The 11,496-nt window shown below is 36.2% G+C and overlaps 2 protein-coding genes and 1 long non-coding RNA gene across 3 annotated transcripts in view; 1 reads left to right on the forward strand and 2 right to left on the reverse strand.

Annotated features, from left to right (window-relative positions):
- Positions 1-332, reverse strand: part of LOC117344708 (serine/threonine-protein kinase PINK1, mitochondrial-like) — a 12,660-nt gene extending 12,328 nt beyond the window's left edge. The window contains exon 1 of the mRNA XM_033907537.1: positions 324-332. Within this exon, the coding sequence (XP_033763428.1) occupies positions 324-332 (9 nt within the window). The remainder of the gene's footprint in view (positions 1-323) is intronic.
- A 368-nt stretch (positions 333-700) lies between these two features.
- LOC117344931 (COP9 signalosome complex subunit 7b-like) lies at positions 701-10,970 on the forward strand. The gene is made up of 8 exons (XM_033907815.1): positions 701-915; positions 2,256-2,331; positions 5,674-5,768; positions 6,478-6,537; positions 7,697-7,839; positions 8,543-8,648; positions 9,598-9,719; positions 10,709-10,970. Exons 1-8 carry the CDS (start codon positions 754-756, stop codon positions 10,743-10,745), a joined length of 801 nt encoding a protein of 266 aa, XP_033763706.1. The 5' UTR covers positions 701-753; the 3' UTR covers positions 10,746-10,970.
- Positions 2,510-3,910, reverse strand: LOC117344932. Its single transcript, XR_004536297.1, has 2 exons — positions 3,641-3,910; positions 2,510-3,036 (listed from the first exon to the last, which is right to left on the reverse strand). It is a non-coding gene; the product is annotated as an uncharacterized LOC117344932 (long non-coding RNA).
- Positions 10,971-11,496: the final 526 nt, after the last annotated feature.

Below are 11,496 nucleotides of genomic sequence, written 5' to 3' on the forward strand. Positions count from 1 at the left end.
CAATAACAAAAACAAAAATTAAGAACAAATAAGGAATTTGTCTGTTTAATCTATGGAAAATTTAAGGATATTTCTATGAGCCTTGCAACAATGCATTAAATTTTTTCTTGAAAATCGTTCAAAATTATTCACTAGCTTCAGGTAGGAAAATGTTTTCAATGGTAACTATCAATCTAATGGATGTAACAGTCAGCTTAGTTCAGACAACAAAGGAATGGATGATAAGTTCTTACTTAGAGAACTCCTATAAAATATCTGAATTCAAACAGCTACACACTGGTCCCTGTGAATGGAATCATATGTCGCTAATGCTTACCCTTAACCATCATCATAGTTCATATAGTAATGGATGCTGAATGTAAGGTGCTGTACCCTGCTTCTTGTGGCATGTTTAGATTATTTTTGAAAAACTGACTAAACTTAAAACACTTCAGGTGAATATTGATATATGTTCATGTATAAAAGAAAAGAAAATGGGGGTGATTAGGCTTCAAACTTCAGTTGATGATTTACCATAAATTTGTTAAGCTTATTTTTGAAGGTACATGTATTCACCTTTGGTAAATAAACAAAGATACAATTTCATTTGGCAGGCTGTACCGAGTATCCACAACCTATTTGCAGAAGATTTTGCTATAGATGAGCTTGGATTTGTTTTTATTACTTTATCTGAATTAGTATGTCTACATTAATTTATCTTTTATTCTTTCTCTTCCAGATCAATAGATACTTCATAAGCAGTAATACATCACCATGGCTACAGAGAAGAGCAGTAGCTCAAACCCACTGGAGCAGTTTGTTCTGTTAGCCAAGACCATGAAAGGTGCTGCTGCTGTGGGGCTCATCAAACAGGCACTTGAGGCCCAAGGCGTGTACGTGTTTGGGGAACTCTTGGACATGCCAAATATCCAGGAGGTAAATAACTATTGATAAAAACATTTTTGTGATGATAGTAGTAATTGTAACTATTGTGACAGAGTAGCTTGATATAGTATTTGATAAAATAAACTGTTTATTATCATGATCACATATAGGTCAGGAATCGATATATTGAGTCTGGAATCTGGTTGGGCTGCCAGAAGGTCAAGACCAACAGCCCACAGACCAGGGCTGCTAACATTTTCAGCCAAATGTATGATGTCCAGCAAAAGTTTTCTTAATCTACTTCAATATAATGTTATTTTCAAAACTTTTTTTTTTATAAACTTTGGTGTAAAATCTACCCAGGTAATAATTTTACGCTCAAAATGAACTAGACCGCAGGAAACTGCATCAAGAATTCATTTTTTTCCCTCAGTGTTGGGGGTAGGGACTGTAGGGACATGGTCCCCAATTCCCCAGGAGGGGCTTCACCATTGGCAGCCAAATGCAAGGCTGCCTCATTTCAAAATTAAGTTAGTGTCAACCCCTGTAGGTAAATGTGTAGTTACTCTTAATAAAAAAAACATAATTCTTCAAAAAATTAAAATTAATTTTCATGTCATCATTTTACTCATAAATAGAAACCATCTTTTAATTTATTGTGAGATAAAATACCCCATTTAGATCTTAATCCTAAATAGGGATAACTATGGGTGTAATTGTACAAATCCTTACAGAAATGTAAGATTTTTGGTAATATAATTGTAGATACATATATAATCAGATCATGCATTAACATCATTAACTCTCATACAGCAACCATGTTTGAATTAGAGGTCAACTATTTATAAACAAAACATCTAAAAATAATTTTATTGAGTCAATACATGTAGGTTATTTGGGATTGGACTCTTATGTTTCATTTTCGGAAGAAAATATCCAGGTACCATAACATTGGTGAATCAAATCGTCATCTGTGTATAGTATTTATATATATATAAAAACACAAATCGGTTTTACTTGCTCTTTGCTCTTTGTACAGAGCCATTTTCTATGATGGAATGTATGTGATCAACGGCCAAGACATTTGACATTCAAATGTCACGCTAGCCTCCGCCTTCGGCCCGTGTCAGCCGAAGGGTTCATGGTTGTTACTTCAACTACATGTACTACCAAAAATATTCCTCTTACTGCATTTTATTGTATTTTCTAGTAGTTAGTACTGTTTATATATCAAGCGATTCATTGTATTTGTATTTGCTGTGTCTTGATAAAGGGGCGGATTGCTTCGGAAATTTGAAGTTTTTCATTGTCCACACTGTTAGAATTACTTATTTATATATACGGTATATGAGTCACTAGTGTATTTAAAACTTTCCTTTTTGCAATTTCAGCTGGCAAGTGGTGCCAATGCACCTTACTTCAACTTGCTCAACATTTTTGCCTACGGAACTTACAAAGATTACAAAGGTAAAAATGTTCTTCTGCAATTTATTTCCATTATATAGTAAAAGAATTGGTCTACTCTGTTCTTTTGAAAAAAGTCTTCATCTGCTCTGTTTAGAAATAAATATTGCATATTGTAACGCAGGACGAGCCTCAGTCAAGCATTCAGCAAATAGATGCAGAAAAAACCAGAACAAAGAGAAAATACATATATACAAATTTATTTACACACACAAACTTAATAGATACCTAGTTGTATTCACACTCACGATCACTCTCACTACCTTTCATGCGATAATGTTCTACAGATAACTAAAGTCTCTTCACAAATGGGGAGCACCACGTCTCAGTGTAGTCCAATGCCGAACATACAGCGTGTACAGTATCTCTGTACCTGTCGCTAAATAGGTAGGGTTCCAAGAACCTGAGAATTTACTCCAATTCTCCTCAAAGTAACCTTGCTCTGAGCAAAGTGTATGTACCAAGATACCTGTCTGTGTCTGGTACGTCATACAGAGTTCCTCCAATCCGAGGCTATCTTTCTCCAATGACAACTGGCGTACTCTTCATGCCTGCCTGTAGACTGCCGTCTTTACACAGCTGACCTTGACCCTGAAGATTCTATAATCTGTTTGGTCGGTCCTGGTGCTGACTTTATAAAGATGAGGTGTCATGTCTTTTCTTGCCGGCTTACAGAAGTAGTTCTTGTTGCCTGCCCATCATGTGAAGCTATAAACGTACAAAATATTGAATTAACACTCATTCTTCCATACACAACATTAATGTCTAGGATTTGCTAACTACTACATAGACAATTTATTCCTAAATAGTTACCGATATTTACAATAATTCATCCTAAATTATGTTGCTAACATATTATAATCTAAGATGCGTGTCCAAAATCTGCATAAATAACTGCTTTAACACAATTTGCATTATAACACAATCATACGCCGTTCGCTATCTACGGGCTTCCGTAGATTTTACACCTGCGCGCATCCACGCTATCCAATACACACATAATTACAACTCCGGGCTTCCATACAACTTCTACCCGAACAAAACTACGGTTAATAAGTGAAATTGACATAATTTTAACAATGAACGTACATATACATAGTCTGATAATAAGTATACTATAAATATTCTTAGTTATACTTTATAATTTCAACGTTACATGCATGTAAACACCTGTCTTCGATAACAACAAATAGTTACGCATGACTGGACCGCATCGATAGATAGATGGCTTGACCGGTAACAGGGGCACAATAAATATGGCATTAAAATAACCATTCCAAAACAAATCATAGATGACAGAGAGAATACTTACCCCAGTCTGCTGTCTAGGCTTCCCACATGCATCAATTCCTGGTGGAAAAAGGGTATAAAACTACCCGACAAGTGGACAATACCAATTCCACGTTCGTTCTCACCTGAACGCTCTGTCTTTCACACTCTTGCTTACTCACATACATACCACGTGACATAACGACACACATAAGACTATAAATAAAACGTAAACATATATGCGTGCGTGACATTATCCCCCCGTTCCCTAAGAAAATGGTCACAGTTTCAGTCCAAATCACGAACCATATATGTTCCTAAATTCTGTTGAGGTAGTCCGCTCCCACATTGTCTTTACCTTTGATGGATCGAATTCTGAGTCGGTATGGTTGCAGGAGAAGTGCCCAGCGCATCAGTCTGGCATTGGCTGTCTTTGATCGGTGCAAATAGGTGAGAGGCTGATGGTCTGTCTCTAGAATAAATTCCTTTCCATAAATGTATGGCTCGAACTTTTGCACTGCCCATACTATTGCTAAACATTTCTTTTCTACGATGGCATAATTCTTCTCCCTCGGTAGAAGCTTTCGACTTGCATATGCCACCGGCATCTTCTGTCCGTTTTCTTCTTGAAGAAGAACAGCACCCAACCCTGTGTTAGAGGCGTCAGTGCGTAGGATGAACTCTTGGTCCAGATTGGGTAACTTCAAAACAGGTTTTGCCGTCAGCAACCTTTTGAGAGTCGTATAAGCCATGTCAGGACTCGTTTCCCATTTGACCTGAGTAGGATTCCCTTTCTTAGTTAGGTCTGTTAAGGGAACAGCAATCGCGGCAAAATTTGCGATAAATCGTCTGTAAAATCCCGCCAATCCTAAGAATGATCGTACCTGTTTCTTTGTGATTGGTCGAGGGGCATTTTCAATGGCCGCTACTTTGGATTCCTCAAGTTGTAACCTGCCATTTCCCACAATGTGTCCTAGGCAAGGTAAACTCCCGAATCCTATGGCGCATTTACTTGGTCTTGCAGTAAGTCCCGCCTCACGTAGACGCTTGAAGAGTTCTTGCAGAATGTCCATGTGTTCCTCCCAGGTATCTGTATAGATAAGGATATCGTCGATAAAATTATCGATATGCTCCATCCCACGTAATAGCTTTCGCATCAACCGACTGAACGTTGCTGGCGCGTTCATCAATCCAAATGGCATTATTCTGAATTGAAATAGTCCTTGTGGAGTTGAAAATGCTGTCATAGGTTTTGCTTCTGTAGAGAGTGGAACTTGCCAATAGCCTTTGCTTAAATCCAGCTTGGAGAAAAACTTGGCACTAGAAACTCTAGCGAAAATTTCTTCAGTATTTTGCATAGGTTCCGCGTCGAAAATTGTGACTTGGTTCAATCTCCGGAAATCGATACAGAAACGGTTTGTTCCATCCTTCTTTTTGATCAAAACAACAGGTGCAGAATATGGGGAAATAGACGGTTCAATTATATCCATTTCAAGCATCTTCTCTACCTCTTCTCTGATGGTTTCCTTCGTATTGAATGGCAAAGGGTATGGTTTAACATGAACCGGTTCTGTTGTGGAAGTGTTGATCTCGTGGACAGCTAAGTTTTTCTTTCCTGGAAGATCCGTCAAAACATCCCGGTATCCATCCATGAGACTCTTTGATTCATCTCTTTGCTGATCCGTCAACTCTGCAGAGATTTCCACATCCTCAACGTTCTCCTTTCCCCGGTTACTTGGTAGAACCTCTAGTTTACTAGTAAACTCTATGTCATCCTCCTGGTCCTGCTCCTCTGAAATAACTGTCGTCATAACACAGGCAAGGATTCCACCAACCTCCCCAGCGATGTTTCTCTCAGCTTCCAAATACTTCTTCAGAAGTTTGTGTGTGTAAATAAATTTGTATATATGTATTTTCTCTTTGTTCTGGTTTTTTCTGCATCTATTTGCTGAATGCTTGACTGAGGCTCGTCCTGCGTTACAAAATTGGTAAATTCAAATATCAAATATGATTTCAAATATGATTTCAAATTCATTGAAATTGATAAAAATGTGTGTTTTGTGTCCTTTTTTTCAGAAAATGCTACCACCCTGCCTGAATTGACTCCAGCCCAACTAACAAAACTTAGACATCTGACAATTGTGTCACTGGCTGCGAAGTCTAATTCAAAGGTGAGAAAGTGCATTTTGATATCATATCACAAGTTTATCTGCTGTCCTTTCCTAAGACCAATTTAAAGTGTATATCATACATATATACCATTGTCTTTCATCATCATTTGTGTTTGTAGGGTATATATCTAATTATTAGCAAAATGTATCATATATATGCAGTATATGTTGTTGATCCGAAGGTTAAATATTTGAATTTTCTGTAGTTGTACTGTGTTAAATATATGTTGTATGTGTATATTACAAACCAGGTATTCATATCATCTAATAGACGATTTGTCAGTATGATTATGTCAGGATATCGGGCCAACCATCACTGCGCCATTGAAAAATTCTTTTTAGAACATGGATATGGTGCAGTGGTGTCAACTGTTGGTTTATCTGGCTAGAGGATCAGGTGCCGTAGATCACGAGTTCAAGGCCAGGTCAGGGCACGCGCCATAAAAATGTCTTAGATGTATATGTATATATGTTTTATCCCTACATACTTCTAATAAAATGTACCAGACCATCAACCCTAATGTATGTGGCTGTTATTTTTGTATAAATTCTCAAATAAATTTAGTGGAATAATTCTATAAAATCTAATTATTAGAGATACAAATGTACATTGAATTTAACATCTTGTGACCAAATGACACTGTTGACTCTATTCTGTGACTGTTATTGTGATATGAATGTCATCAATATTTTTATTCTTTATGTACAGTGTATACCATATGCAGAGTTGTTGAAGGAGCTAGATATTCCACATTTGAGAGCATTGGAGGTAAGTAAAGTTCCACAACAAATAAAGGGAGATAACTCACTAAAACTTCCCTATGTTGTTATCTCAAATGATTTTTTTTTTAAATAATGAGTAGATAGATTGAAAGTAAAAAATTGAATCACAATATGGATGAAAAATGAAAAAATAAATAAATGAATAATTAGGATAACATAGAATAGATAGAATAGGAAACAAAAAATCCACCTTGTGAGGTACATAATCAAAATACCCTGGATTTAGAACAAGAGAGATGATTCAAAGGAGATATATGTTATTGTGTAAAATATTTAATATGTTAAGCCTGCTTGTTGAGATGGATTATGATCTTTCGATCCTTTCATTCTCAACATTCTATTGACTAAAAAAACTGCATACAGAAAGTGATATGTACAGAAACTTTATTTGAACATTATAGTTGAAGACAAAACACTTATTGATAAATAGGGATAGTATGTATACAATAGTATTATTTAGTAATAAAACAGAAATTTCTGGAAGTGTTCATAAATCTTTGGCTTCACATATTTTTGTAATTTTGCCAAACCAAGAAGTAGTTTTATCGTATATTCTACCAATAGTAATTATTCATTGGTTGTTTGCAAGCAATTAAGGAGATTTAGATATACATGTATTAACAACCGCTAAATGCTTTGTTTCTGTTCAGCATTAAAAATATTGGTGAAATTATAACAAAGGCTAAGATGTATCATAAATGTACTTGAGAAGAACGTAAAAAAATGTGATTCTGTGCTAAACTTAGAAAACCGATTATACTTGATCATTAATCAATTTTGAGTTTCCTATTATCGATTCTGAAAGTGAAACCGATTCCCATCACTAATAGATATGCAGGTAATCAGGACAGGAAACAAATATTCAGCATCACTGGTCCTTCTGGCAAGTTTGGGTTCAAATTTAAAAACACTTGTCCAAAGCTGAAACATAGTGATCGAATAAATTAATTGAATTATACACTAATCTTAAAGGAAAAGATCATAATTAGGAGAAGTTATGCACTTGCGAATTTGGCAAGTAGTCACCAATATTTACTTGCCCAGAGACTGAATGTACTGACCTGGGCCATTGAACCTAGGTTTTTCTCACCCTAACAATATATGCAAATGAACTAACCAGTTTGCTTGACTTCCATATGAAACAGGATCTAATCATTGAGGTGATTTATGCTGATATTATCCGAGGAAAACTGGACCAGAAAAACCAACATTTAGAAGTAGACTTTGCTCTCGGACGGGACATCAGACAGGAAGCTGTTCCAGAGATCATCAATGTCCTGCAGGATTGGTGAGTATAATCAGACTTCGTACATCAATGTCCTACAGGATTGGTGAGTATACCCGTAATCAGACTTTGTACATCAATGTACTTCCCCTGGGTATGGTACTGGGCTGGGTATGAAAAACAATGAGAACACATTAATACCGCATTTTGACTATTAATTATTTATTTATTTGTAATTCCTTATTTTTTTGTAAATTTTTGATGCATTGAAAATACAGGAAGATTAGACACACTTAAACTTAGACACGTACACAGGTGTATATACAGAATGTATGAAGACATCATCACCACCACCACCATCACACTTTAACCAAATAAGATATACACATAGAGAATTAGAAATGCTATGATTATGAACTGTATATCTGAATGATATTTTATTAGCAGCAATTTAAAAAAAAAATATGCCCCTGTACAACTTACATTGTAGTCTTACCTCCTTTCAGTCTATCCGTTTGGCCCTCCTACTGTCTGTCCATCTGTACGTCCTTTGCTGCAATGTTGGTTTAAGTTTTTAGCAAGTTTTTTCGGGTCATTTGTGGGGGTTGAAATAAAGAGGGGAATTCGTGATGCACTAACATATTTCTAGTTATACTACAACTGTCGTACATACAGCAAACCTCATACAACATTCATGTCATGCAGACAGAATAAATAAATTCGTTTTCTCATGTACCTGGTTTTGTAATATTTGTTATTTTTACAGGTGTGATGGATGTGAAGCAGTCTTGTCAGGAATTGAGACGCAGATCTCCAAAGCCAACACAAATAAGGAAAACAATATAGCTATCAAACAGAAGATTGATCTGGAGGTAAAATTAGTCGGAAGTTCATTTTGTCAATTGATGGCTACATGTATCTTGTAAGGTTGACTGCCCAGATTTGGTTCGTTCATGCACTGTCACAAATGTATCTCTCGTCTCATTACAGTCCATGTACAATGTATATATAGTCTCAATAGGCCACAAACTCACTGTAACTCAGCAAGGGCTAGTCCATTAAAATATCTACCTGACCCCAGGAATCCAAAATAAATCACTTCTATCCATGGTTGGATTTCTTTCCTATCAGTTCAGACTAATAATTTATTCAATAAATTCTATGGGTGGTACCCCTTAACTAAACCTGGAGTCCTGGGGTGGGATAGATGCTTTACTGGAATAGCCCTAATGTTTTCTGCTGGAACAAGTCTTCACATGAATTGTACAGTTCAGTAGGGTTTGACATATTGTACAGTTCAGTAGGGTTAAGACATTAAAGGGTGGATTCTTTACACCAAAGTGAGCTTCCATTTCTGATACATCTATGTATTGTCATTTTACCAGACTACAAGAGAGTATTCCATCTAGGTATTATATCTCTGTAGTTTTATCATTTTTGCTTGTACATCAAGCAGATTTATTTGGAGTAGTAATACCAAGGGCCTATTCGTTTATGCGAACAAACCAGTTCATCAGTTTTTAAATGTAATATTTCAAACATATATCTTGACCTGCAAATTTTAATACAGGCCTTGGAAGTCTTTGTCAAGGCTCATCTGAAAACAATATAAAATTATCAAGTCCGTCTTGATTTCATAACGAACAGCACTGGTCCAACTGGCTCAACCGCTTGGACTGCAAAAACGAAAACAGCCCAAAACTATACTTTTTTGGCATATCACATTGGGGAAGGGGTCAGTAGGAGACTATAATTCGCAGTATTGTCTTGAATTTTTGTAAATTTTACCCCACACATACTGATATTTCTCTTTCTTTTCAGGTGACAAACATCAAGAAAACTCTTAAAAACACACAACAACAGGATACAGATGAACAAATGGTCACCGACAGTAGAGACATAGCATCTGATAAACCAGCCAAAAAGTCTAACAAGACAAAAGGGTACAAATCATCTCAGACTTATCGATCATCAATTCAAGCCCCATGACTTCAGTCGTTGTTAATATGACTGCCATAGCTGTAAATAGAATTTCCCTAAAATGCAGTTTTCACTACCTTTTCAAAGATATAGATATTTAAATCGTCATAAAGTGATTGGCTTCAATTTGCCAGTGCTTCATGTGGAATATCTTTGTGTAACCGAGCGTGTTAAATTTAAATCACTGCCTCTGCTAGGGATCGAACCCGGGACCTCTGGCTTACTAGTTTACGTTTAACCGATTGAGCTAAAGAGAGGATCTCTCCAGTCGAGCGGTATACTGCTGCTAGTATTTACCAGGGTTAATTTTTTTTCCCTCTGATCTGTCAATACAATCTTCTGTATTTGATAACTGAATACTTCCTTAGAAATCAAGAACTCAAGTCTGATCAATCTTTTTTTTTTCTCAAACCTGACATGCGATACGTAAATTGTTCGACACCGTTCATTTGAATGGTTATGTTGTAGTACATTGTGTTTATATGCATGTATGCTTAAATTAAGGTCAGAGTGTTGTAATATTATCTCTATGATGAGAATGTGACCTCTCAAACAGTATTAGGGAGCAAGGATAGCAGTCGTTAGAGCATCAGATTTGACCTCAAGTGAAGATCTGAGGTGATCGTTCATTCCCTACCCTACGTGGTCAGTGTTTCTCATGGAAGCTGAAATCTAGAACCGTCTTGCACTTTTATGGAAAAGTCCTTTTGCAAGAGATTTTATTTTAATTGCTCTGTATAGCATGCAACTGACATCCCTTATGTTTCAAGCTAGGTAGTCACCACCTAGGGTTCAGTCTGAAAAATATTATCCTGGCTATTCGTGGGTGATAATCCCAACAAACAAGCAAACAAATATTATAGTAAATCCTTTACTAGAAGCCATCAAGACTAAACTTGTCTATTATTAACTTTGGGGCAATTTTGTCTAATTTTGTCAATTTGTCTTTCAGGTTACGAGGAAGTTCTGGTAACAAGCTATGGAAGTGACAGAGATGAACTTGATTGAGCTGTGAATATATTGTGACCATATCTTAAAACATTTATCAATTATCTGTATTTATGTAAACTGTGCTTTTATGACGCCCTGTTGAAATGGTCTGGATGGCACAGAACTTAACCGTGATAAATGAACAGTCTGTACCTGGTGATAAAACAAGTGCTTAAATGAACAGTTTTTTATCATGTAAACCAATATTAAACTCATTCTTTATTCAGTGTAGTTTCTGAATTATGTGTACATGAACGCGACTTTTTCTGTGGAAATTGTGCTATAAATTCAGTCCATTTGTGACAGAAACATTGACAGAATGTTGACTTCTGTTTACCAGATTTGTAGGACGGTTTTTAGCTCACCGGTTACGAGTAACCGAGAGCTAATGCTGTCACCCCGGCATCCCACCCCAAAACTTTAAAGTTTTTGAAGTAAGTTTTTAGAAAGCTTGTAAGTCCAAAAGTATACACCTCATGCCCTTCTAAGTTGGTTTATACGTTCATTAGAGGTATAGGAGTGATGTTATGGCAAAATTATGCAGAAAAAAATTGTGATTTTTTTCACATTTTACCATTTTGTGGACTTAACTTTTTTTGCACCAAAACTCACTTTAAAAGTTTTGGGGGCAAGTCCAAAAGTATACACCTATCACGATTCTAATTTGGTTTATACATTCATCAGAGATCCAGGAGTGATGCTGTGGCAAATCATGCAGAAAAAAATTGGCGTTTTGGCATTTTACTATTT

The sequence above is a fragment of the Pecten maximus genome, chromosome 16 (genome assembly GCF_902652985.1).
Source record: "Pecten maximus chromosome 16, xPecMax1.1, whole genome shotgun sequence".
NCBI classification, from domain to species: domain Eukaryota; kingdom Metazoa; phylum Mollusca; class Bivalvia; order Pectinida; family Pectinidae; genus Pecten; species Pecten maximus.

Coding starts and splice junctions, on each gene's coding strand:
- LOC117344931 (XM_033907815.1), top strand. CDS start 754: ATGGCTACAGAGAAGAGCAGTAGCTCAAACCCACTGGAGCAGTTTGTT. Junction 2,332..5,673: donor AACTTACAAAGATTACAAAG/GTAAAAATGTTC, acceptor CCTTTTTTTCAG/AAAATGCTACCACCCTGCCT. Junction 7,840..8,542: donor ATCAATGTCCTGCAGGATTG/GTGAGTATAATC, acceptor TTATTTTTACAG/GTGTGATGGATGTGAAGCAG.